The sequence below is a fragment of the Aquarana catesbeiana genome, linkage group LG04 (genome assembly GCF_042186555.1).
Source record: "Aquarana catesbeiana isolate 2022-GZ linkage group LG04, ASM4218655v1, whole genome shotgun sequence".
In the NCBI taxonomy this organism is placed as follows: Eukaryota; Metazoa; Chordata; class Amphibia; order Anura; family Ranidae; genus Aquarana; species Aquarana catesbeiana.
The window spans coordinates 458,052,995-458,078,517 of NC_133327.1; the positions used below are offsets into that span (position 1 = coordinate 458,052,995).

The following is a 25,523-nucleotide window of genomic DNA, read 5'->3' on the forward strand; positions in this document are numbered from 1 at the left end:
ATTGCGGCGATCGTTATTGCGGTGTGTCAATCTGACACCCAGCAACACCGATCTAGGTAAAGAGTCTCTGACGGAGACTCTTTACCACGTGATAAGCCGTGTCCAATCACGGCTGATCACAATGTAAATAGGAAGAGCCGGTGATCGGCTTTTCCTCACTCGCGTCTGACAGACGCGAGTAGAGGAGAGCCGATTGGCTGCTCTCCTGACAGGGGGGTCTGTGCTGATTGTTTATCAGCTCAGCCCCCCCTCGGATCCCACCCAGGACCACCAAGGAAGCAGCCCAGGACCACCAGGGAAGCCATCCACCCTGGACCACCAGGTATGCCCCCTAGACCCCAAGGGAAATACTAATCTGTGCCCAGGCAGCTGCCAATCAGTGCCCACTCACAATGCCTACCACTGCCAGTGCCACCAGGGATGCCCAGCAGTGCTGCATGTCAGTACCCAGCAGTGCCGCCTATAAGAACTGACCTTTGCAGCTTATCAGTGCCACCCATGAGTGCCCATCAGTGCCGCCTACCAGTGTCCATCAGTGCCCATCGTCAATGCCCGCTCATTGGTGACACCTCATCGGTGCCACCTTATCAGTGCCCATCAGTGAAAGATAAAACTTATTTACAAAAATTTTTAACAGAAACAAAAGCAAAAATTTTATTTTTTTCCAAATTTTTGGTTTTTTTTTATTTGTTTAGCAAAAAATAAAAACCGCAGAGGTGATCAAATACCACCAAAAGAAAGCTCTATTGTGGGAACAAAATGATAAAAATTTAGTTTGGGTACAGTGTTGGATGACCGCGCAATTGTCATTCAAACTGCGACAGCACTGAAAGCTGAAAATTGGTCTGGGCAGGAAGGTGTATAAGTGCCCTGTATTGAAGTGGTTAAAGATCCTACAGTGTTTATTCGAAAAACACTCTTCTAAATTCTGTAACCAATTGGTCTGTGGCATTCTTTTCTTCCATAGATAATTTTAGGGATGCTATGTGGTTCAGTGCTTTTACAGACCTCTTTAGGAATGTATCACTGTGGAAGCTGTGTGCTTTATAACTTTGCACTTTGTGGAATTTAAATTTTTACTTTAGATACCTCAATTGGGAAATTACTTAAAGTGGATGTAAACCCTCACATATACCTAGTGAAGTGAACAGCCTCAGGTGATGCACAGGGATGAAACAAATCTCCCTACATAAGTTTTACATGTATATCTGCTGTCTTCAGCTTTATATATTGTTTAGAAAGTGCACGTCCTGTTAGAATTTTCTCTTCCTGTTCCAGCAGGGGGAGGGGAGTCTTGCCATACACCGTGAGACAGCTGATTGGAGGAAAGCCACCCCCCCCCCCACATAGGCAGAGACTTGCTGTGCTGTGAATTGACCAGCTGTCTGCTAATCTATTTATAGCACCCATCCAGACACAAATTTCAGGCCGGTTTTATCACGTATCAGAGAACTTGTCAGGAGTTATCATACTGATAACAGAAGAAGGGCGCAGGAGACGGCCACTGGACTTAGGACTTTGGAGAGAGATAATAAAACACTGCAGATATATGTGCTCAGCTCAAATTTTATGAATTGGGTTTACATCCACTGAATTTATCAAGGATCATAAACTTTTCCTGAGATTGGGATTTGCCTTTTATTTAATGCCAATGTCTCCTATGGTATGTAGGATAAACTACAATGGCTGTTTGAGATGGCATTGTGAAGCGCAGATCAGATTGTAAGACAATAGAGATTTGTTAGTCTGTGGCAGACATGATTATGGCAAGCCTGTACTGCTTCAATAAAACAACCTATCATCATTATGACTGTGATAAAAAATGTACAGCCACCAAAAAGAGATGTGATTTAAAAAAAATAAATAAATTTAGCAAGCAATATTTTTAGTATATAAACATGTTGAGCACCAGTGGAACTAAACAAAGATTGGTTTATAATATGTTGGCAGTTAGCTCCCTAGTGCAGTGCCCCTGCTTATCTTTTATTTACTTGTGAAAAAATTGTTGGTGTGCAGGTCCAAGTCGTTTTTGTAAAATATTTGTTTTTCTGCTTGTTTTAAATATTTCCCTTTTTCACTTTGATAGAGAAAACCTTTTTTGTGTCTTATGTTTTAAAGACCATTTCTTGTTTCGCTATAGTAATGTTTTTGCTTATTGATTTTCAGAAACTATTAAACATTATTGTATGTGTCCTTCGTTTTGGAAGATTAGTAAGAAGTTTACTTATTTTCTTATTTCATGCATTTTTAAGGATTTGGAATTTCATGGAGTTATGAGATTTTACTTTCAAGACAAAGCTGCAGGAAATTTTGCAACAAAATGCATCAGAGTCTCAAGTACAGCCACAACACAGGATGTCATAGAAACTCTGGCTGAAAAGTTCCGTCCAGATATGAGGATGTTGTCATCTCCACGATATTCTTTATATGAGGTTCATGTGAGCGGAGGTCAGTCTTTTTTACAGAATGTTTTTTTCTTCTTAATGATGGTTTTTATATCTTTGCATAAAATGTCATATTTTGGTCACAACTTAAAGTTTGGGTGGAACAAACTGATAACAAGCCCCCACTTTGCTACTTTTTTTTTTTTTTTTTTTTGATACAACTCCATAGTATCTACAAGGAACAGTTTATTCCAGTCTGAGCATACATTCAACATATACATTACAACTTTCATGTTTTATTTATAGCATGGTCAAAGACAGGAAATTCCCTGTTGCACACATTACTTCCTGTCCCTCGTGTTGGGAACATAGGAGGAGATTTTGGTTTCACAGGGATATCCTGAATTGGGCTTCCCTAATAATTTGCCACTATAAACCATGTATCATCTTAACATCTAAGATTCAGTTTATTGCTGTTATATAGTTGATTTTGCAGGCTGTGATGATTTGAAGCGTTTGTAAGCACATTTAAAAAAATTCAAAATAACCCATGCTATTCCTTTTGCCATTTTAACAGTACCTGTGACTACAAGCTGTTGTGTGATCTTTATTGCTTTAGGCCTCATGCACACGAGACGCTGTTAAACTCGCGTTCAGAGGCAGTTGGACACTTTTCAACTGCCCCTGAACCCATTCAATGTTATCCTATGTGTCCATGTACACAGTCTCGTTTTTTGGCGTTTTTAGGCAGTTGCGTTTAACCTCGTTTTTTCCAGAAGCAAAAAAATTTCAGAGGCAAAACTTTTCTACGTTTCAGACGCTAAACGCCGGTACCGTTTATAAGTGTTTTTAAAGGAACATTTTATGACCCAAATTTGGGGCCCCATATCTCGGGGGCCATTTGGTGGAAATTTGGTGTGGTAACACAGTTGGACTAACACTATAACATATCCAAATTTGGGGTTCCTAGCCCCAAGTGGCCCGAGATATGGGGCCCCCAAAGTCGGGTCACAAAATGTCATTCTTTGCTGCAGAAGTGCTTGACATTTTGTGACCCGAGTTTAGCACACCAAATTTTGGGGTGCCTAGCACAAAGTGGCCCCGAGATACGGGGCCCCAAAGTTGGGTCGCAAAATGTCATTCTCTGCTCTACAAATGCTTCTAGACGCAAGCGCGGTAAAACGCGGCATGCAAACGTGGAAAAACCGGCGTTTCTAAACGCCGGTTTCAGCTTTTAAAAAAATGTGTTCAGCAGAGTTTGCACCAGCGTCTTGTGTGCATGAGGCCTTAAGTTACGGCTCTCTAGTAATCCCCAGACAGCAGTTGTGAAAAGTCTGTATACTAGTTAACTTTACATTCATGAGACTGATCTGCAGAGCCTAGGGAAAAGAAGCTATGCCTGGATACATCATCCCTTTTTTTCCTGATTGACTAGAATAATTTCAGTGTTTCTATGGACTAAAGAACAAACTAATCCCCTGATCATATCTACATGTTGCACTGCCCAAAATGAATTGACTGACTAGGAATTGAGTTCTACCTTGAACACAGGAGTGCTAGCTAAAATCAGATTAAAGTAAAAGGAGTGAACGACCGCAACATACAGGGATATACAATGCAATACTGATATATAATCACACACACATAGGTTGGACTTGTGTCTTTTTTTTTCAACCTCACCTACTGTGTAATACTACTATGAGTGGGCTTTCCAGATTAGTGTCTGCTGTAGAGCATTAGCAGTTCGCCTATTGATTTAATGTGTTCTCTAATTTGCCCCCCCCCCTTTAATATTTTGAAGAAGAAAGAAGACTTGATGTTGATGAAAAGCCTCTAGTGGTTCAGCTCAACTGGAACAAAGATGACAGGGAAGGACGGTTTGTGCTCAAGAATGAAAATGACATTCTGCCACCGAAGGTACTGATCTTTCATGGACCTTTTATGATTGCTAGACATTTAAATATTCCACTATTGTTCTATAGCTGTGGATTTCAGGTAGCATTACTTGTGCTGGTTTCTTTTTCCAGTGCACTTCATGGAATCATGTCGAGTATGGAAAAATATTCAAATGTTAGATAACTAACTTGCACAACTACCAAGTCTCAAAAGCACGGATTGTTTTTGTAATGAAGAAAAAGCTGATGTCACAGAGCTGGTCAAGGCTCTGCAGGGATCCCAACTTTAATGTCAGCTTTAACCTGAATGCTTGACATCAGCTGGCTTAGCCTCTCGGCGCACCTCTGAGAGCCTGAGCCAGCCCCTTCCACAGCGCAGGGCTGGTGAGGTAGAGCTCAGTGAAGTCCAAGAACTGAGCGATCAGCAGGCATGTGATCACTCTGTTCCCAGGCTTCTTGATGTATCGGTACACCTGCGGCATTGAATAGATGCTGCAGCCGTATAGGTGAGTATTTATGATGTGTTTTTGTTTTTTGTTCCCCACTTCTCCTTTTTAAAAGCTGGTAAGTTGAAAGTGGTAGAACATTGTCATGTGTGATCAGCTTTGGAGTAGTAAAAAAAAAAAGTTATAATTTACTATTTTTCCATTACTTTATCCATGAAACCCATACTTTGGTAAAGGTCTCGTGCCTCCCGCTGAGCTCTAAATGCTGGAACATTTGCCTATGCAGATCCGAAAATTACATCACCGTGTAGAGATGTGAAGAGACGAGACATACACCTGCACACGGGGTCTTCCTTGTTAAAACACTATTACTTTAATGTCCTAACTTATGCTTTCCTGAAGAAAAATTGATTTGTTAAACCATTGTGGTATACAGAACTATAGTGTTTCCTTCTATTATTTTGGTGCTGCTGAATCAATAGCCACTAGACACATTCACTGACTAAATTTGGTAGTATTTGTTTACTGGTATTACAGGTTTTGTTCCTTTTAGTCTGGGTTCACTCCAACATGGAAGTCGGACAACTTCCAATCTGACTTTGCCCTAAGACTTCATGTCTGACTTCCATGTGACTTCAATGGACGGGATCCGACTTTGATCCAACCATACCAGGTCCTTTGAGTCTAGTATGAATCCTGAGGGCCCCCCCCCCCAAATCCATACCAGACCCTTATCCGAGCATGCAGGTCAGCAAAGGTGGGGGGGCTAGTGAGCACCCCCCACCTCCTGGACCATACCAGGCCACATGCCCTCAACATGGTGGGGGGGTGCTTGCTGGCGGGGGGCTCTGCCCCGACCCCAACAACCTTGGTCAGTGGTTGTGGGGGTCTGCGGGCAGGTGGCTTATCGGTATCTAGAAGCCCCCTTTTAGTAAGCGGGGCCCCTGCCTCCCTATATGAATGAGTGTGGGGTACATTGCACCCCTACTCATTCACCCAAAAAGTGTAAAAAAGTAAATAAAAACAGTACACCAGTTTTTGACCAAGCCCTTTATTAAAAATGAAGAATGTCCCCAGTCTTAGCTCCAACATGTCTTCTCCCTCCGGGGATGTCTTCTTCCTTCAGTTCTTCTGCCTTCGGTGATGCCTTCTTCCTCTGGTTCTTCTCCCTCCACTGATGCCTTCTTCCTCTGGTTCTTCTCCCTCCGCTAATGCCTTCTCCCGGCGCTAGCTCCTGCTGTTGTGTTAGGTCCGGTGTCTGCCATTTCTTATATAGCCATGGGGCATGGCCATCTGGTGACGTCATCTGGAGACCCCACCCCCTTGTGACGTCACTGTCCAGGACATGACATGACATGACATGAGATGCGGGAGAAGACCTCAGCAGAGGGAGAAGACCTCACCAGAGAAAGAAGACATGTTGGAGCTATGATGGGGGACATTCTTCATTTTTAATAAAGGACTTTGTCAAAAACCTGTGTACTGTTTTTATTTTTAACACTTTTTTGGGTGACTGAGTAGGGGTACATTGTACTCCATGCTCATTCACATAGAGGAGGGGGTGGGATCTAGGGGCCCCCTTGTTAAAGGGGGCTTCCAGGTTTTCGATAAGCCCCCTGCCTGCAGACCCCCACAACCGCCGCCCAGGGTTGTCAGGAAAAGGCTGTTGTCCTCATCAGTCCCCATCCCCACTGGGGTAGGGGGCACAGACTGAAGGGTCTGGTTAGGGTCTTTGGGGTGGACCACATGTTTTTTTATTTTGGCGTGTGGTTGCCCCTCAAGATGCATACCAGACTCAAAGAACCTGGTATGGAAATGGGTGGGAACCCCACACAGTTTATTTTTTTTTATTTTTTGACGTGGGGTTGCTCCTCAAGATCCTCAGAGCACAAGTCACATGTAAGACACAACAATTTATTTACACAAACTTGCCTCTCTCCATTACCTCCTTTATTGCTAACTCATTTAATTTACTCGCTATTTCTGAGAGCTGGCTTCATGAATCCGACACTGTGTCTCCTGCTGCCATATGTCACGGTGGTCTTCTTTGGACTCACTCCCCCAGACCCAATGGATGCAAAGGAGGGGGTGTTGGAATCCTTTGCCCCACATAGCACCTTCCAGGTACTTCACCCACCTCCCTCTCTGTCACACTCCTCATTTGAGGCATACTGCATTAGTCTCTTCTCCCCAGTTTCTCTAAGGATAGCTGTGATCTACTGCCCCCCCCCTGGACCAGTATCAACCTTTCTTGATAACTTCTCTGCCATTTAAAGGATAGAATATTCATCCCTGGATCCTGTTCCCTCGCAAATGCTACATTCACCCTCTGGCTCTAAATTACACTCTCTAACCCACATCTTCAATCTCTCCCTAAAACATGCACTTGTCAGCCCTATACTTACAAAGCCCTCACTGGAACCATTAAATCTTAATAACCTACACCCATCTCCTTGCTCCCCTTTTTATCCAAACTCCTTGAATGTCTGGGCTACAACTGACTGAGCGACCACCTTGCTGACAATAGCCTTCTTGATCCCCTTCAGTCTGGATTTTGTCCTCCACACTCCACAGAAACTGCTGTCCTAAAACTAACAAATGATCTACTAATGGCCAAAATCAATGGACACTATCCTGTACTCTTACTCCTGGACCTCTCTGCTGCCTTTGATACGGTTGACCACCCCCTCCTCAAAAAAAAAAAAACTCCACGCCTTCGGTCTCCGTGACTGTACTCTTCGCTGGTTCTCTTCCTACTTATGCAACTGCACCTTTAGCATTTCTTACAATTCTACATCCTCCTCTCCTCTTCCTTTTTTTGTTGGGGTCCCCCAAGGTTTTGTTCTTGGACCTCTCTGATCTTCAATCTACACCTCCTCCCTGGGTCAGCTGATCCTATGGCTTCCAATACCGCTTCTATGCTAAGGACACACAAATCCTATTTCTCTACCCCTTAGCACACTCCTTCAGTCTCCTCACGTATCACTAATTTACTATCGGATATATCAGTCTGGATCTCACACCACTTCCTCTAACTTAATCTATCCAAAACCGAACTTATCATTTTCCTCCCCACGTGCCTCTTCCCCGATCTCTCTGTCAAAATCGATGGCACAACCATAAGCGCATCCCCGAATGCCAAGGTCCTAGGTGTAGTTCTGGACTCTGAACTCTCCTTTTAGCCCCACGTCCAATCACTAGTCAAATCTTGCCGCCTCAACCTCCGCAACATTTCCAAAATATGCCCCTTTCTAACGAAAGACACAACAAAGCTCTTAATTCACTCCCTGTTCATCTCTTTCATCTCTCTCCATCTGATCATCCCCCACAGCTATTACCTTTTGTTCCACTTGACCCTCCCTTCTAGATTGTAAGCTCTAACGAGCAATTGAGTTGTATTGTAACTGTACTGTCTGCCCCAATGTTGTAAAGCACTGTGAAAACTGTTGGCCCTTATGAATCCTGTATTATAATATGTCACATCAGTGTGGACCGGGCCTTATTGATTTTCCTGTATTACATTTATCTAATAAAGGCAATAAGCTTCTGGTCTCAGCATGTAAAATTAATGTTTGATTTTACGATTTAATGCCGATTATTTCATAGGGTGATGCTTGCTTTGATTACTTCAAATTTGCAAACCTTTGCTTAGACTGTATGGTTTGTCTTATTTCTTGGTACCAGAAAGCTCAGACTAATGGACCTGAGAAACAAGAAAAGGAAGGGGTAATACAGAATTTCAAGAGGACACTTTCTAAAAAGGAAAAGAAGGAGAAGAAAAGACGTGAAAAAGAGGCAATAAAGATGGCAACAGATCGAGAGGATGGACCTCAACTGCATGAAGACACGTATGTGTTATTTCTTCTCTTGTATTATCATTTCAAAAATAATTCAACTGCTGCCTCCTGTCAGCTTCTAAGTGACTATTTGGTCAGTGTTGCACCCTGCCAAAGTTATTGGACAATAGCAAGGCCTTGCCACTGATGGATTCAGGTTCTTGACTAAGGAAGGCGTGTTGATAAATGAATAACCCCAGGACTTGGGACATCTAGGGTGCTGAATAGGACAAAATGTCATGTCTTACACTATGCTCATTGCAATAATCCACAGCATCATCTTTTAAATTATTTCAGCTACAGTAGATCTGAAATCCTCCTCTTTTCTATTTTCCTTCTGGATGGGATGTCTTTTATCAATGGAATAGAGCTCTGAGGTTGCCTTTCTGTATTTTCTGTCTTGTAATGTTTATAATATAATATAGATCTATAGATATCTATCCTAGCTATCCATCCTATCGATCTCTGCATGGAAATAATGCTTGTAAATCCTCCTCAGTCTCCATAGTTCCTAACATTCCTAATCATTTTATCATGCTTTTAAACACATTTTTGTTGAGTCTATTGTGAGGTAACCATTTTATACTGACTTTGTCATTGAACAAATATAGGCAGAAGTCAAAACATACTGTGAAAAATGTCCAGTCCAGAATGCATTCATTTGCACTTTTACGTTTTTTGAACTGTGATGTGCAAATTCCACAAGTAGATTTCAACTTCACAACATGCTTGATGGGATTATAGCCAGAGTAGTGCACTTGCAAAAAAACAGAGTACTTTATTTGCATTGCCATTTACATCTTCAGGACAAGCTTTTGCGGTGTTCCATTTTCTCTGTCCAAGCAGTGCTGCTTAGACTGAGAAGAAGAGAGCACCTTGAAAGCTTGTCCTGAACATTTAAATGATAGCACAAAGTATCACGGCCAGTACTCTGGCTTTTTTTTTTTTCCCTCCACTACATGAAGTTGAATAGAGATAAACTCTGCCTGCTGGTGGGAAGATGCTAAACAGAAACTACCAGCTGACAGATCAGACAGAATCCATACAAATACCATCCTTTGACCCTTGTCATCACTGTTATTCTTTGGCCAGTGTCATGAAGTTTCTCAAGTAATGGCATTTGTAGTGCTTTCCAAACATTAATTTGTCCGGAATGCAGTTGGATGGATTTAACATAAAGCCTGCTTTGTTTGTTTATCCTTAATTGTTTCTTGACATGCACTGATATAGGAGTAAGCTTCACCGAGCAAGGATATTAAATATAGGCCTGTCACATATTCTACACTCTAGCTAAAGAGAACATTTCCTTTTTGGGGTGGGGATGAGGGAGGACTATTTAACAAAATGTCTAGTGTATTTTACTGAATAGTTCCTGTATTCTTTCTTTGCATGTTACATCACAAAAGGTCCGTGTGTAATCATTGAACATAAATACTAGGGAAAAGCAGCCTTGTTTAAATATCACTCTGTTGAATAAATATTAAAGTACATACACTACCATCACTATCTCAGCCATATGTATCAAATGATAAACTCAATAATTAATGTTCAGTATGCAATCTGTAACCATCTCCGTGTGATCAATAAAAATACAGTTATTGCAAATAATTACAAATTCATAAATAAAAACCTGTGCCAGTAGCCTTAAAGTTCTATAAAGTAAAATGTGCAAATTTGCTTTAATAAAGATTCATCCCACTTTTAATAAAGTTCCATAGACATAAGGTGCATAAAAAAAAATTTGTGATAAAATTTTCCTAAACCAGTCAATATGGGGTTATGACGGTAAGCACTGCATTTTTGTGAATCTGTTTTACTCTGAATGGAGCACTGCTGAATTACCAGTTTTGGGTGGAGCACATAGATATTTGGAGTTTTGTAGCGGACACTAACTGCTTTATGCTTAAGCTGTGGAGAACTTTTATCACAATTTTTTTAATGCACTTTGTCTATAGCACTTTATAAAAGGTGGGAAGAGTCTTTTATTGAAGCAATTTTGCAAATTTTTCTTTAAAGAACCTTAAGGATATTGACACAGGCTTTTGTTTTGTGATTTTGTAATTATTTGCTATTGTTTTTTTTTGATCACACGGAGATGGATACAGTTTGCACATTGCAGTTTAATTTTTGAGTTTATTATTAGATTCATATGGTGAAGATAGTGATGGTAGTGTTTACACGTTAATATTTATTCAAAATGGTGAGATTTGAACAGCGCTGCTTTTCCATAGCATTTTTATTTAACTAGTGTAATTTTTTCATTTTTAGGCAGCTGCTTTTATTTAGTCCTGAGAATAAGTTTGTGGTGTAGGCCTAAAATCTGTGTGTAATAAGCTTAACTCTCCCAGCCAAAATGGTGATTTCCGTAATGTAGATAGAAATAATAAAGTGTAATGTGGGGTTTGCGCAGCCCCACAATAATATAATCAAACAGTTAGATGTGGTTATACCTAGATAAAGCGACAACAGTAATGTAAAATCATTCCATCAATTTCATATATCAAAATCCAATGAGTAGTGCCTCTGCTACATCTGCTCAGCAACATGTTTATGGGAGGCATGCTATGCTTTATGCTAACATGTTGCTGAGCGGATGCAGCAGAGGTTTAAACGGGGCCGTAGGCGTCCTAAAGGGACCAGCACCTTATTACCCTGGGTATCTATCTATTTAAATTGGAGATCACTGGAGTACCTTGGAAACTCATTTACCCCATTAGCAAAAGGCTTGCATTAGCTCTTTGAGGTGAGAGTTCTGTGAGCACGGAGTGGTTACACAGGTGGAAAGTGCACTGTTATGTTTTGTAAAGATACACATGAATGCTTCTCAAATAGAAGAAGCTGGTTGGCATTTGTGACGCTTGAAGGCTGGATTTGGTTCAGCTTACTTTATGAACTCGCTCAATATATTATTTGCACTATTCATTGGATTTTTGATATGAAATTGATGGCATGATTTTAGACTACTGTTGTTGCTTTATCTAGGTATAACCACCTCTAACTGATTATATTATTGTGAGGCTGCGCAACCCCACATTACACTTTATTATTACTGCCATTGTGGGAACACAACAGGGGCTGCAGCAACTGATACACAGACCACATACATGTTATAGATTAAGTTTGTATTTATTTAGATATTTTTTTATCACTTTATCCCATCCACAAATGCAGAGGTTCACACCATTCAACGTAGATATAAAGGTTAAAGGGTAACGCCACTTTTGTGGGATAAAAATAATATAGCATATACAATTGCTACACAAGTCATATTGTAATTGAATGTTATTAAAAATTACTTTTTCTTTTCAATATACAGCACTGTAATTTTCTGTAAAATTCAATGCAATATGGCAATCTGGAGGTTGCATAGTAGGTGAGGTTGAAAAGACACAAGTCCAACCTATGCGTGTGCTTTTATGTAAGTATTGCAATGTATAGCCCTGTATGTTGTGGTCCTTCAGGTGCCTATCTAATAGTTTTTTTTTTTTTAAATTATCGATGCTTCCCACTGAAACCACTGCCTGTGGAAGAGAATTGAACATCCTTACTGCTCTAAGGGCCAGTTCACACCAGATGCAGTTCCGGCTGCTTTTTTTCGGCACTAAAAATGCATGCACAGTGTTTTCCATATATTCCAATGGCTCTAGTTCACACCAGTGTAGTCAGTTTCCGGTGCAGAAACTGATCGGAAACTGTCTGGAACTGACTGCATTGGTGCAGGAAAAACTGAACTGCATCTGGTGTGAACTGGGCCTTACAGTAAAGAACCCTCTCTGCAGTTTAGAGTTAAACCGCTTCCCTTTTAATTTCAGTGAATGGCAGCGTGTCTTTTTAAATTCCCTTTCGCAGAAAAGTTTTATCCCTATTGTGGGGTCACCAGTACGGTATTTGTACATTGAAATCCTATCCCCTCTTAAGCATGTCTTCTCCAGAGAAAATAAGTTCAGTGCTCGTAACCTTTGATCATAACTAAGGTCCTACAGTCCCTTTATTAGCTTTGTTGCCCTTTTCTGGACTTTCTCCAGTTCCAGCACATCCTTCCTGAGGACTGGTGCCCAGAACTGGACGGCATACTCCAGGTGGGGCTGGACCAGAGTCTTGTAGAGCGGGAGAATTATCGTTTTATCTCTGGAGTTAATCCCCTTTTTAATGCATGCCAATATTCTGTTTGCTTTGCTTGCAGCAGCTTGGCATTGCATGCCATTGCTGAGCCTATCGTCTACTAGGACCCTCAGGTCCTTTTCCATCCTAGATTCACCCAGAGGTTTTCCCCTAGTGAGTAGGTAGATTGCATTCACATTTTTGCCACCCAAATGCATTATTTTACATTTATCTACATTACACCTCATTTGCCATGTAGTTGCCCACCCCATTAATTTGTTGAGATCTTCTTGCAAGGTGTTCTGTACACAGATGGTGTACAGAACACCCCCTAGAAATGTCATTTCCTGCTTGTGTGATTGGTTCACTGGTTTTCCCAGAAGTCTGCACTAAGATACAAGTCAGATTTTGGGCATCCTCTGCAACAAAAAATTTAATTTTTGGTGGGGTATTCCCAAAAGAAAATCACTTCTAAAGGGACCCAAACCCTGCCCCTTTCCCCATGCAGCAGCTGATGGATAATCAGAAAATCTCTCCCATTAGATCAATGAGCACACGGACAGAGACACACACACACACACAGCTATTTCTTCAGCATAACAAAAGGTAGGAATCTGCAACAAAGTTTGTTAAAAATCCCTGCGATGTAAATAGATCACCCATAGGGGAATGATTTTTTTGTAAACAAAAGGGGGTTAACTTTTCCAATATAGAGAGCTAAAGTGTGGCTCTTGACAAAGGACCACACGGCAGCATCTGTTCTGATTGATAGCATCTCAGTGCACAAAAAAAATGGAGCTGCACAATTTTTTCAAGCAGCAAACCACACCTGGTTCATATCTGTGCACTGTGGTGCATCAAAATTTGCAGGTGTGTTTGTAATGTGCACTGTATGCAGTTATAAGTGTCTTGCATTTAGTTCTGTATGTTGCAGCAATGCATGGAATAGTCGCAACTCACTAGCCCAAATCGGCCCCAATACAGAAACTAATTTAAGGCCAGCTTTACAAATATGCATTGCAGTGCACAGTAGTGGAGACTTGGCTATGTGGTGCATTGCATTGCCATTTATTTTGCAATTGCAGTAGGGAACAAAGTTGGGGCTCCTTCAGACTTGTGCATTACTACACCTCAAGGTAACTTGTGCTTTGTGGTGCCTGCCATATGGTCTTCACCGTCCACAGATGATTCTGCAATGCAAGCTTCTCTCCCAATTTCTTCCAGCTACTTACATAGTATCTAGTTTGCTTACCCATGCAAGATTTGCACCGGCAGCCCAAAGACACTGATTGAATAATCATTTCATCAGTGAGCTGAAAGAGGAAATTTAGGCATCCACACAATAACAGCACAATGGCGAGGCAAAATTCTGGGGGAGCTGTGTTTACGCAGGGATCTGCCTCCCCGGCTGTCTGCTCACAGCTGCTGCTGTCAATGAATGTTATTTATACAGATGGCTATTGAGAGCACTAGTAAGGAGGAGATAGCAGGGCCGGCTCTCCTGAAGAAGTTATAAAAACTGCAACCTTACCTGCTGTTTATCTTTTTCCCTGGTCACCAATATGTCAGCTTTGATAGTGCTTCAAGCAGCTGGCACGTCTAAAGACACTACAGACAGAGGGCAGCACGCAGAGTGCTGGCATGCTGCATGTTTGTCACTACTAACATTGGGGTGTGGTGCAGTTAATTTTGGGTTATTTTTTTAGAATTGAGTCGCTCTTAAATTTTAAAATTAAAATGTATTTGTTTTAGGTAAATGTTATGCAGGTAGCATGAGGTTGTTTGCCATGTAGGGCAGGCCATAGATTATGCGATTTTCTTTCCTGCAACCATTGTGGGGAGCCATCCTTGCTGGGAGAACACAATTTATTGCTAGTGACTATGGCCGCTAGCAGCAATCGCCTGCAAAAAATCTGACATGCTGGTTGTACCCATTTTGATTGATGGATCGACGGTACAATCAGCCTGTTCATAGATGTATTGAATCTTGGCCGATCCTTGCTGAACCGGCCAAGATTTGATCCACCTATGGCCAGCTAAAGGGCTCTTTCATGAGGCCAAGATGTGGATAGAGTAGCCCCTCTGACCGCCCACCTAAACATAGCAATGCAATGGTTAAAGCAGGCAGTGAGGAGGTGAAATCAACACTGACTGATCCCCTGCACTCACATTTTTCTCTTGATAGTGCACACACCCTGGATAAGACTTTTTAAAGTTTTGCATGTCTGTTACTCCACCACAAGGGGGGGGGGGACTTGATATATACAGTTAGGCAACTGTGCATAATAATCCTATTCTAGCTTCAGCTTGTTCTTTTTAACAATCATAATGTTCCTTTATTGAAAAACATGGGTACAGAGTACATAAAGGACAAAAAGGAAAACATAATTGTTAGTGAAACCACTCACAAAGAGCATGTGATGTATAAAAAAAACCAAACATACATTCATTCGCCATGCCGTATACATAAGCAAAAGCATAACCGCTTCCCACGTACCCAGTGGACTATAAGACCACAGTCATGGCAAAACCCAGTAGAACATGTAACCACCAAAAGAGGTCTCTCACCGGGCCAGCCACGGCTGCCAAACCCTGTCAAATTTCCTTGGGCAATTCCGGTTAATATAAGTCAGCTCATTCTTTGGGAGAACCTGATTAATGGCTTTTTCCCATGGAACCATGGATGGGGGAGGATATGTTCCATTTTAGGATCATTTCTTTCTTGGCGTAATAAAACAAATAAGAGATCAACAGTTTAGTACATCGTGGCATTATCCGGAACACTGAGCAATGCTAGTTCTGGGGAGACCGGAAGGGTCAACTGAAGACAGAGGTTGATAACTGCAAACACCTCTTCCCAAAAGGGTGCTACCTTCACTCAACTCCAGAAAGTGTGGTAATATGTACCCACTGGCACTAGGGCAGTCTGGAGACCTTTCAGGGTATATCCTGTGCAATCTCTGAGGAGTGTAATATACCCTATGTAGGAACTTCACCTGAACCAGCTTGTCCCTAGAGGAAATCATTAATTTGGATCTGTCCTCAACACAGTCTTCTCAATCCTTCCTGTCCAGAGGGGATATCTGCCTTCCAAGCCTCCCAGAGAGCCTCCATTCTGGGGGAATCTACACAGAGCAGTGCAAGATAGAGAAAAGAGAGGTTTAGACAGTGAATCCTGAGATAGAAGGTCCTCGATGGGGTCGGTAGCTAGCCGAGGGGATACTGGAAATTGGGAAAGCGCCACATGCCTCAACTGGAAGTATCGGAAATATATCCATATAGGGAGCCCAAATTTTAGAGAGGTCCCTACCTAAAGGGTAGCAGAGAGCCTGCAGAAAACACATCCTCCAATGTTTTGATAACAAACCTAGCCCAAAGCAGAAGGTCAGGTAGCAGTCTAAGATTCAGCTTGTTCAGCTAAGCTTTCAGAATGAAAGCTAGAAGCTGATTGTTTGCCATGAGCAACTGCTCCACATTTTGTCTGCTCCAGTCCTTGTAATTTCCCCTTGTTGTTCCCTCAAAGTTGTGTACATTGCAATTCACTTCCAGCACATTGCAACTTCCAGCGTCTATAATAGCTTCTGTCACAGCTCTACACTGTCTGTACTGCACTCTGACATCTCCTCCACTTCTATATTATATTCTCTGACAGCCCTTCCAGGGTCAGCACTATATTATCTGGCACACACATTCAACCGTCCACATTTTGTTCTTTTGACAGCTTGCCTCCTATTGTGCACATTTTATGGCATCTTTACCCATATTCCCTGTACCACATAGAGCCTATGGCAACACCATCCCTATTAAACAGTTTTTTTGTGCCAAAGACCCTCCACCTTCCCAAAATCGACACCGTTTTGTGGCTGTCCACTCCACCACACTGTTTTTTCTGCCAGCTCATCTGCACTACATTTCCCATCCAAACATTGTTCTTTGCCACCTTTACTGCTTTAGTCCACAGTATGTTTTCTGCAAACTATTTGTGAACTTCAGGCAGGTATTCAAACTGGGATTCAAACCGACAACCCTAGTACTTGCAGGTGGAATTGCAAACAACTTGGCTACCGTGCTGCCCATAGGTTTTTTTAGTTGCACAACATTTTCAAATCTATTTGGAAAATGCACTACCTTTCAAGGCCCCTCTGATGCGGTCCTAACTCTAGTCAATGAGAGTCTCCATATTGAAGCATACTGTATATAACAATATTATGGAAAACGACACTAAAGTGAGAAATGGGTAGCTGCACGCTCCAACTGGAGAAGTTCCCTCATGGGGTTTTTAAGCAGCAAAAATATCAGTTTGTTGAGTGTATAAAAGAGTCTTTATTGAGAGAAATTAGAAACACTTGTTAACGTTAAAATATGAGCTCTGGTCATGAGGCAAAAATACATATGCCATAATACAGCGATGTAAATATGGATATACAGTATCTCACAAAAGTGAGTACGCCCCTCACATTTTTGTAAATATTTTATTATATCTTTTCATGTGACAACATTGAAGAAATTACACTTTGCTACAATGTAAAGTAGTGAGTGTACAGTTTGTATAACAGTGTAAATTTGCTGTCTCCTCAAAATAACTCAACACTCAGCCATTAATGTCTAAACCACTGGCAACAAAAGTGAGCACACCCCTAGGTGAAAATGTCCAAATTGGGCTCAAAGTGTAAATATTTTGTGTTGCCACCATTATTTTCCAGCACTGCCTTAACCCTCTTGGGCATGGAGTTCCTCTTCTACTCCTCCATGACGACATCATGGAGCTGGTGGATGTTAGAGACCTTGCGCTCCTCCACCTTCTGTTTGAGGATGCCCCACAGATGCTCAATAGGGTTTAGGTCTGGAGACATGCTTGGCCAGTCCATCACCTTTACCCTCAGCTTCTTTAGCAAGGCAGGGGTCCTCTTGGAGGTGTGTTTGGGGTTGTTATCTTGGAATACTGCCTTGCAGCCCAGTCTCTGAAGAGAGAGGATCATGTTCTGCTTCAGGATGTCGCAGTACATGTTGGCTTTCATGGTTCCCTCAATGAGTTGTAGCTCCCCAATGCCGGCAGCACTCATTCAGCCTCAGACCATGACACTCCCACCACCATGCTTGACTGTAGGCAAGACACACTTGTCTTTGTACGCTTCACCTGGTTGCTGAGACACACGCTCGACACCATCTGAACCAAATAAGTTTATCTTAATCTCATCAGACCACAGGACATGGTTCCAGTAATCCATGTCATTAGTCTGCTTGTCTTCAGCAAACTGTTTGCAGGCTTTCTTGTGCATCATCATTAGAAGAGGCTTCCTTCTGGGACGATAGCCATGCAGACCAATTTGATGCAGTGTGCGGCGTATGGTCTGAGCACTGACAGGCTGACTCCCCACCCCTTCAACCTGTGCAGCAATGCTGGTAGCACTCATACGTCTATTTCCCAAAGACAACCTCTGGATATGACGCTGAGCACATGCACTCAACTTCTTTGGTCGACCATGGCGAAGCCTGTTCTGAGTGGAACCTGTCCTGTTAAACCGCTGTATGGTCTTGGCCACCATGCTGTAGCTTAGTTTCAGGGTCTTGGCAATCTTCTTATAGCCTAGGCCATGTTTATGTAGAGCAACAATTCTTTTTTTCAGATCCTCAGAGAGTTCTTTGCCATGAGGTGCCATGTTGAACTTCCAGAGACCAGTATGAGAGAGTGAGCACGATAACACCAAATTTAACACACCTGCTCCCCATTCACTCCTGAGACCTTGTAACACTAATGAGTCACATGACATCAGGGAGGTAAAATGGCTAATTGGGCCCAATTTGGACATTTTTACTTAGAGGTGTACTCACTTTTGTTGCCAGTGGTTCAGACAGTAATGGCTGTGTGTTGAGTTATTTTGAGGGGACAGAAAATTTACACTGTTATACAAGCTGTACACTCACTACTTTACATTGTAGCAAAGTGCCATCTCTTCAGTGTCACATGAAAAGGTATAATAAAATATCTACAAAAATGTGAGGGGTGTACTCACTTTTGTGAGATACTGTATAATAATACATTACAATGATAGCCATGCTAGAGGCCCTTAACTGTATATAACAATGGATACGTTAAGGCAGGTATACGTGGAGGGAGCCCATTCCTCTTTTAAGGCACAAGGACACACCAAAAGCCAATTGGAGCACTATAGCAGCTGAGGGCATTGAATGTGCCCATGTGCTATATCCATCAAGCAAAACAAACATGGCACCTACCCAAATTTATAACTAGATTTTGAGTAAGGTGCACATGGAAGGGCTTTGTACAAAGCAAACCAAAACTTAATATAATCCTCATCAAACTTACCAGCTAGCCAGCATAAAATATTTTTTTTAAATTACACTGTGTTCCAATTTGCTTGTTGGCTACAAAAAAATTGCTACCCCATGTCTTCACATGTTATGGGAAAGGTTATGAACTGCCATTCTTCCCTCCAGGAGAGAGAAAAATAGAACTTAATACATTACTGCTCAGTCCCTTCAAGGATCAACTCCATCTCATCCTTGTATTTTTCCGCCATGATGAGTTGCTTGGCACCCTCTCTCAGCGAAACCTGAACAAATTCTTTCCTCTATAACAACAATAGTTTTTTTCTCCCTCTCTTCTGTCAGTCATCACTCCTTGCTCAGAAGTCTTCACTTCCAGCTGATATACATGTTCAGTTAGAATTCTGTTATGGTTCATGATTGACTTCTGCACTGCTTCCCCTCAACATTTCAATTGGTTTACACTTCTTCCTTGATCAATGAACTACTACAATATAGACTAATTGTGGAATTCCCAGGCGCCAAAAACCTTTCAGCCTAAATTAATCTATTTGTAAACAGGCACACATTCAGTAGGGTTTTTTACCTGGTGGAAAAAAATAGCTTGGCGGCCCCCAAAAAGTGTTAAATCTCAGTAGAATTGAAACGTTTGAAATTTGAAAACATTTTGGGAAAATTAACACACACATACAGTATGATCTCTAAATTTTCCATGTGTCAAATTAATAAGAGCCAAATATTTTTAGGCCTGAAATCTAAATATGAATTACAAAAAAAATTGTATTTAAATACTTTACAGCTCATCACTTTAGAGTGCTAACTAAATAATAACCATAAAATTATTCTTCTACCTCTGGTATGCATGAGGATTACCAATATGTGCAATAGGCCATAATGTAAGCAAATATGTAGGTGATGGGGGTGTAAATTTTATATTTAATGTAGTTTTATATTCCTGTGTCACAAAGGGGCTTAAAAGTCCCGGGGATAGTCCGGAGTCAGGGGGGGATAACAGAGCTGTAAACTGCAAGAGTTCCCATGAATGACTAGCTGTGCAACCCTCCCGTCAGCTGAAAAATAAGTATTTTTCTAAATAAATTTTGTAAAAACAATGGAAAAAGTTGCTCATCTTTTTGTATTCCTGGGTTAACGTCCAAAACACATAATTGCACATCAAGTGTTGTCCTTCTGCTATCTGCTGTTCAGGTGGCATTGACTGGGTCCCATGCCATCATCCTTGTTCTCTTCAGCTGGCTGCCTCTTCCAGGTTCAGACCTCCAGCTCCTGATGATGTGCTGGGGCTGCCTTGTGGCCACTTTATGAGCCTGGTCCTCAGCACCCTGGGGATGTGACAAGAGTATCCCAGGAGGCTGCAGGATCAAGGACACAATATTGTGGCAGTGGCCAAGTGAAAATGAATAAACCTAAATAAACACAGTAAAAGAAAATGGCAATTTTGATTGCGGAGGGGAGGGGGGTTTAAACAGAACAAACTCTACTTTAACTATTAATCACTGCGTTTACCACCATTGGTGTATGTCATTGGCACTTTTTACATAACCTTGTGTATCTCTGTGTATCCTATGTAAGGTTGCACTGATACTCTGTATCAGCACCGATACTAGTATTTGCAAGTGTCGGTACTCGTACAAGCTTGGTTCTTTGAGCTTTCAGTGGGTCTCCCCTGTTGATAGCTGAAGTGTTAAAGAAGTCGCTGTCAAAAACAAAACAAAAAAGCAACCAGCAATGTTTAACAACATTGCTCAGCCGCTGAAACACAAAAAAAAAAAAAAAGTTTCTTTTTTTATCTTTCTGTTTCTTAATCTGCAGATCAAAGGGATGAACAAGTGTTAATTGTTTAACCCCTTATTAACCCCTTATTTACTCTAATCAGCCTTCTTTAACTCCCTATTCTCCTCCATTTAATTATTTTCCTGCTTTTTTTTTTTTTGTTCACTATTTTATAAACGATAATTAAAACTTTTTTTTTTTTTTGCTCTGTTAGTGAATATTTTTACACAAATATATTAACATATAATTACACATTTCACATTGAAAAAGTGCAAAAAAAATCAATTTATTTAATTTGTAAATAACTTTTCAATACTTTGTACCATTGCTGACAGCTGAAGTGAAAAAGTGAAATCAAAACAGTTGTGGTAGGTATCGGTAATTGGTATCAGCGAGTACTAAAAAAAAAAAAAAAAGTATTGGTGCATCTCTAATCCTGTGTCTATCCAGTGCAGTTTAGTTTCATGGAAATAGTATTATTTCTTAGTGATTTTTTTTTTATATTTATTCCTTTAATTTATGTATGTTAAGGGTTGTACTCAGAAAATGGAATTTCAGTTTTTCTACTTTTTTAGTAGTGAAAATTCACGCCTAGCTGCAGAAGTTTACAAAGACATGCCAGAAACCAGCTTTACCCGCACAATATCCAATCCAGAAGTAGTTATGAAGCGCAGAAGACAACAGAAACTAGAGAAGAGGATGCAGGAGTTTCGAAGCTCAGATGGCCGGCCAGACTCTGGTGATTAAACATAAGACTAACTGTACCATTGTGTTTTTATTACTATAATTGTGTATTGAAAACTAAGTTTTGGGCCTGAATAATTGATAATCCATTAGCACAAGCTTATTTTAGGGGCAGGGACAGAGGAAACTAAACATTCCACTATGTTCCTTCTTTTAATTAGCATAGTACTGTGGTTGGCATCTGTGATGTACAAAACATAAGGACACTAAATTGATTATCATGTTAAAAAAATAAATATATAATTTTAAACTTTGATGTATATACTTTTTGCTTCCTGTAGAGAAGCTAAAAATGTTTGTTGCCTTCATACAGCTACAGTGGTAAAGACGGGGAGAATAGTGTGTTTGGTGAGAGGAGTGGTTGCAAGTGCTGTGCCTAATATGCCTCTGTGAGGAGCTGTCATTTGCGATTCAAGCTGTCAAGCTGTCCAGCTGTTTTGACTGTTTCAGTGCATAGTTAAATGTCCAGTCAAGCTATCCATGTGCAAGGCATGCTGTTTTACCGTTCTTGCTCTTTCCTATTGATCCTCAAAACCTCCATGGTTTTATTTATTTATTTATTTACAACAGCCAATGCTAGGGGTAGTTTTTTCTCAATGTCCACCGATGCTGGTCGTTTTTTTCCTTTCCCTGAAAATGAACATGAAAATGAGATGAATGATCCAGCTTCACTAGTTAATGGGAGGAAGAATGATAACTAACACTAGGGCACTTTTTCCACTAAGCCCTGACACAAAATCTTGCTTGCCACTACCAATGACAGGGCATTCTTCTAAATGATATGGAGACCTTTTATTTCTACCATCAATTCATGACTTCAATTCACTATGTTACATGTTCTCAAACACCCTTCCTGTAAGGTTTAAAAGTAAAGCTTACAGGAAGGGTGTTTGGGAACATGTAACATAGTGAACCAAAGTCATTAATATGCACAGGCATTACAATTCTCAATATAAAGGTTCCATCAAAGTGTTAGATTTTTGTCTATATTTTGCGTACACAAATGCACATGTAATGAGTTTATTTTTTAAAATCTTTTGTTTTAAGCTTCTTGCGTGTCTAAAATTCTTGTTTTGGCAGTCATTTTTGTTGGTTTAATGACTGTGACATGTGTACAGTGTGTACTGCAACTTGGTTCAGTCTTTGTTGAACCATGCGCTTTTAACTGCTTCAGCCCCAGAAGATTTTACCCCCCTCCTGACCAGAGCACTTTTTGCGATTTGCACTGCGTCGATTTAATTGACAATTGCGCAGTCATGCGACGTTGCAACCAAACAAAATTGACGTCCTTTTTTTCCCACAAATAGTTTTCTTTTGGTGGTATTTCATCACCTCTGCGTTTTTTTTTTTTTTTGTTTTTTTTTGCGCTATAAACAAAAGAAGAGCGACAATTTTAAAAAAAACGCAATATTTTTTACTTTTTGCTATAATAAATATCCCCCAAAAATATAAAAAAAAATATTTTTTTCCTCAGTTTAGGCCAATGTGTATTCTTCTACATATTTTTTGGGGAAAAAATCGCAATAAGCGTATATTGATTTGTTTGCGCAAAAGTTGTAGCGTCTACAAAATAGGGGATAGTTTTATGGCATTTTTATTATTAATTTTTTTTTTATTAGTAATGGCGATCTGCGACATGGCGAGCACATAGGACACTTTTGACACATTTTTGGGACCATTGTCCTTTAATACATCGATCAGTGCTATAAAAATGCACTGATTACTGTGTAAATGACATTGGCAGGGAAGGGGTTCACCACTAAGGGGTTTTGAAGGGGTAAAGTGTGTCCTAGGGAGTGATTCCAACTGTGGGGGGGGGGGGGGGATGGGCTACAAATCACATGACAACGATCACTGCTCCCGATGACAGGGAGCAGTGATCTCTGTCATGTCACAAGGCAGAAAGGGGAAATGCCTTGTTTACATAGGCACTTCCCCGTTCTGTGGCTCCGTGACACGATCGCTGGGAGACCAGCGGACGTCAAGTCACGCTGTACGTGGCGGCCGCTAACCCTGCCAATTAAAGGGGACGTACAGGTATGCCCATTTTCCTACCGCTCCCATTGTGCCAACGTATATGGGCGTGCAGCGTTCGGCAAAAAATTAAAAGCCAGCAGCTACACATACTGCAGCTGCTGGCTTTTAACAATAGGACACTTACCTGTTCTGGAGTCCAGCGATGTCGGCACCGCAGCTGATGTTTCCATCAGCTGTTGGGTGCTGCCGCCCGCCATTGCGGGTAACGGTACCCAGCAGTGTAGCCTTACGGCTTCTTGCCGGGAACCCTACTGTGTATGCGTGAGGCCCCGCTCCTCTCTCCTACTGGCCTGGTGACAGAGCGAGGAGGAGGGAGCCCCGCAGTGATGTCACAGGCCGCGGACAGGACTCATGGAAGTGGGAACAGGATAGCTGTCAAAGACACCCCCCCCCCCTATAAAATCAATTATGAATAAACACTAAATCATAAGTGAAAACATTTAAGGAGGGCTTAATATTCGGTGCAATATAGTCACAGCCACTTTTGTGCACACCACATAACTTTTTTGCATCAGTTTCTCTTTCTCTCAAGTTCCAAAGTAGAGAAGCATTACTCTAACAGGAAAATGGCTCAAATAAATTGCATATTAGGCCCAATGCTGTAAATACAGGTTTCTATCTTTTTACATTTTTATTTGATCCTAGTGCTAATGGTTTTGTTTTTGTTTTGTTTTTGTTTTGTTTTGGTTTTGTTTTTGTTTTGTTTTGGTTTTGTTTTTGTTTTGGTTTTGTTTTTGTTTTGTTTTGGTTTTTTTAGGTGGGACATTGAGAATTTATGCTGACAGCTTAAAGCCAAACATTCCATACAAAACTATCCTGTTGTCGACAAATGATACAGCAGATTTTGCCGTTATTGAAGCACTGGAGAAATATGGTATGGAGAAAGAAAATCCCAGGGATTTCTGCATTGCCAGGGTGAGGATATGCTGTTGTAGTATTTTACTCTATTTATATCACGCATATATGTAAAGCATATTTTTATTTTGTGTATTCTAACTAGTACATTTTTTTTTTTCATGTTATGTGCCTACCCGTATGGTTCTGTTTCTTAGCTTCGTAACTTATGAACCTACCTAGGCCACTTTAGGTCCTCATGTACATGAAAGTAAAAAAACACCATGATTTTTACTTATCTGAACACCGATACATTTCTGTCTACAGAACAATGCACACAGCTGTGTAAAGATCAGTAAAAATATAGAGCTGTAACATCATAATACACACGCTGTTTGTGACCGCTCAGGCATTGGGGGTCACTCTGTTTTGTTAAGCGCTCACTTGTGGCACTGAGGTGGATTGGATTTGATTCACGTGGAAGGTTGCATCCATGGGAAAGTTTATTTGATCTTCACTGGCAGTCTGTAACACACACAGCGTGTATAGAAAGGTCACCCCTCTTTTAAATTAAATCACATTTTGTTGCTTTGCAGCCTGAAATCAAGGCAGACACAGTTTTTGTTTTATCCAGCTGTATTTACTCAATGCAAATTATAACATCCAATTGAAAGATATAACACCATGTCAGAAAAAAGAAAATCACTGAGATGTAATCACGATCACCCTGTTGTCTGTATTTTGTTGAACCACCTTATGCTTTAATTACAGCCTTTGGTCTGTTGGGATATGTTTCTAACTTTGCACTTCTAGACTTAGCAATATTTGCCCACTATTCTTTGCAGAACAGCTCAAGTTTGATTACATTTTGAAGGTGACCGTTTGTGGACTGCAGTCTTAAAGTCATTCCACAGATTTTTCAATGGGGATTTAAGTCTGGGCTCTAACTAGGCCATGCAAGGACATTTACCTTTTTCTCCTTCAACCACTGTGTGGTAATTTTTGCTGTGTGCTTTGGGTCATTGTCAAGTTGGAAGTTAAACCTTCTTCCCATTGACAACTTTCTGGCAGAGGGCTGTAGATTTTCCTCAAGAATTTGATGAAATTTTGCGCCATCCGTTTTACCTTCTATCTTGACAAGTGATCCAGTCCCTGCTGCAGAGAAAA

General features: G+C 41.0%; 1 protein-coding gene across 21 annotated transcripts in view; it reads left to right on the top strand.

The window, feature by feature from the left end:
• The window catches only part of AFDN (afadin, adherens junction formation factor), a 386,193-nt gene that overhangs the window by 121,316 nt on the left and 239,354 nt on the right, over nucleotides 1-25,523 (top strand). For 15 of the 21 annotated variants that reach the window (XM_073627519.1, XM_073627512.1, XM_073627514.1 and 12 more), the window contains exons 2-6: nucleotides 2,253-2,448; nucleotides 4,186-4,301; nucleotides 8,410-8,573; nucleotides 21,317-21,480; nucleotides 24,280-24,437. In XM_073627519.1, the coding sequence (XP_073483620.1) occupies nucleotides 2,253-2,448; nucleotides 4,186-4,301; nucleotides 8,410-8,573; nucleotides 21,317-21,480; nucleotides 24,280-24,437 (798 nt within the window). The remainder of the gene's footprint in view (nucleotides 1-2,252; nucleotides 2,449-4,185; nucleotides 4,302-8,409; nucleotides 8,574-21,316; nucleotides 21,481-24,279; nucleotides 24,438-25,523) is intronic. The other 6 variants (XM_073627513.1, XM_073627528.1, XM_073627533.1 and 3 more) reach the window with 1 other exon arrangement.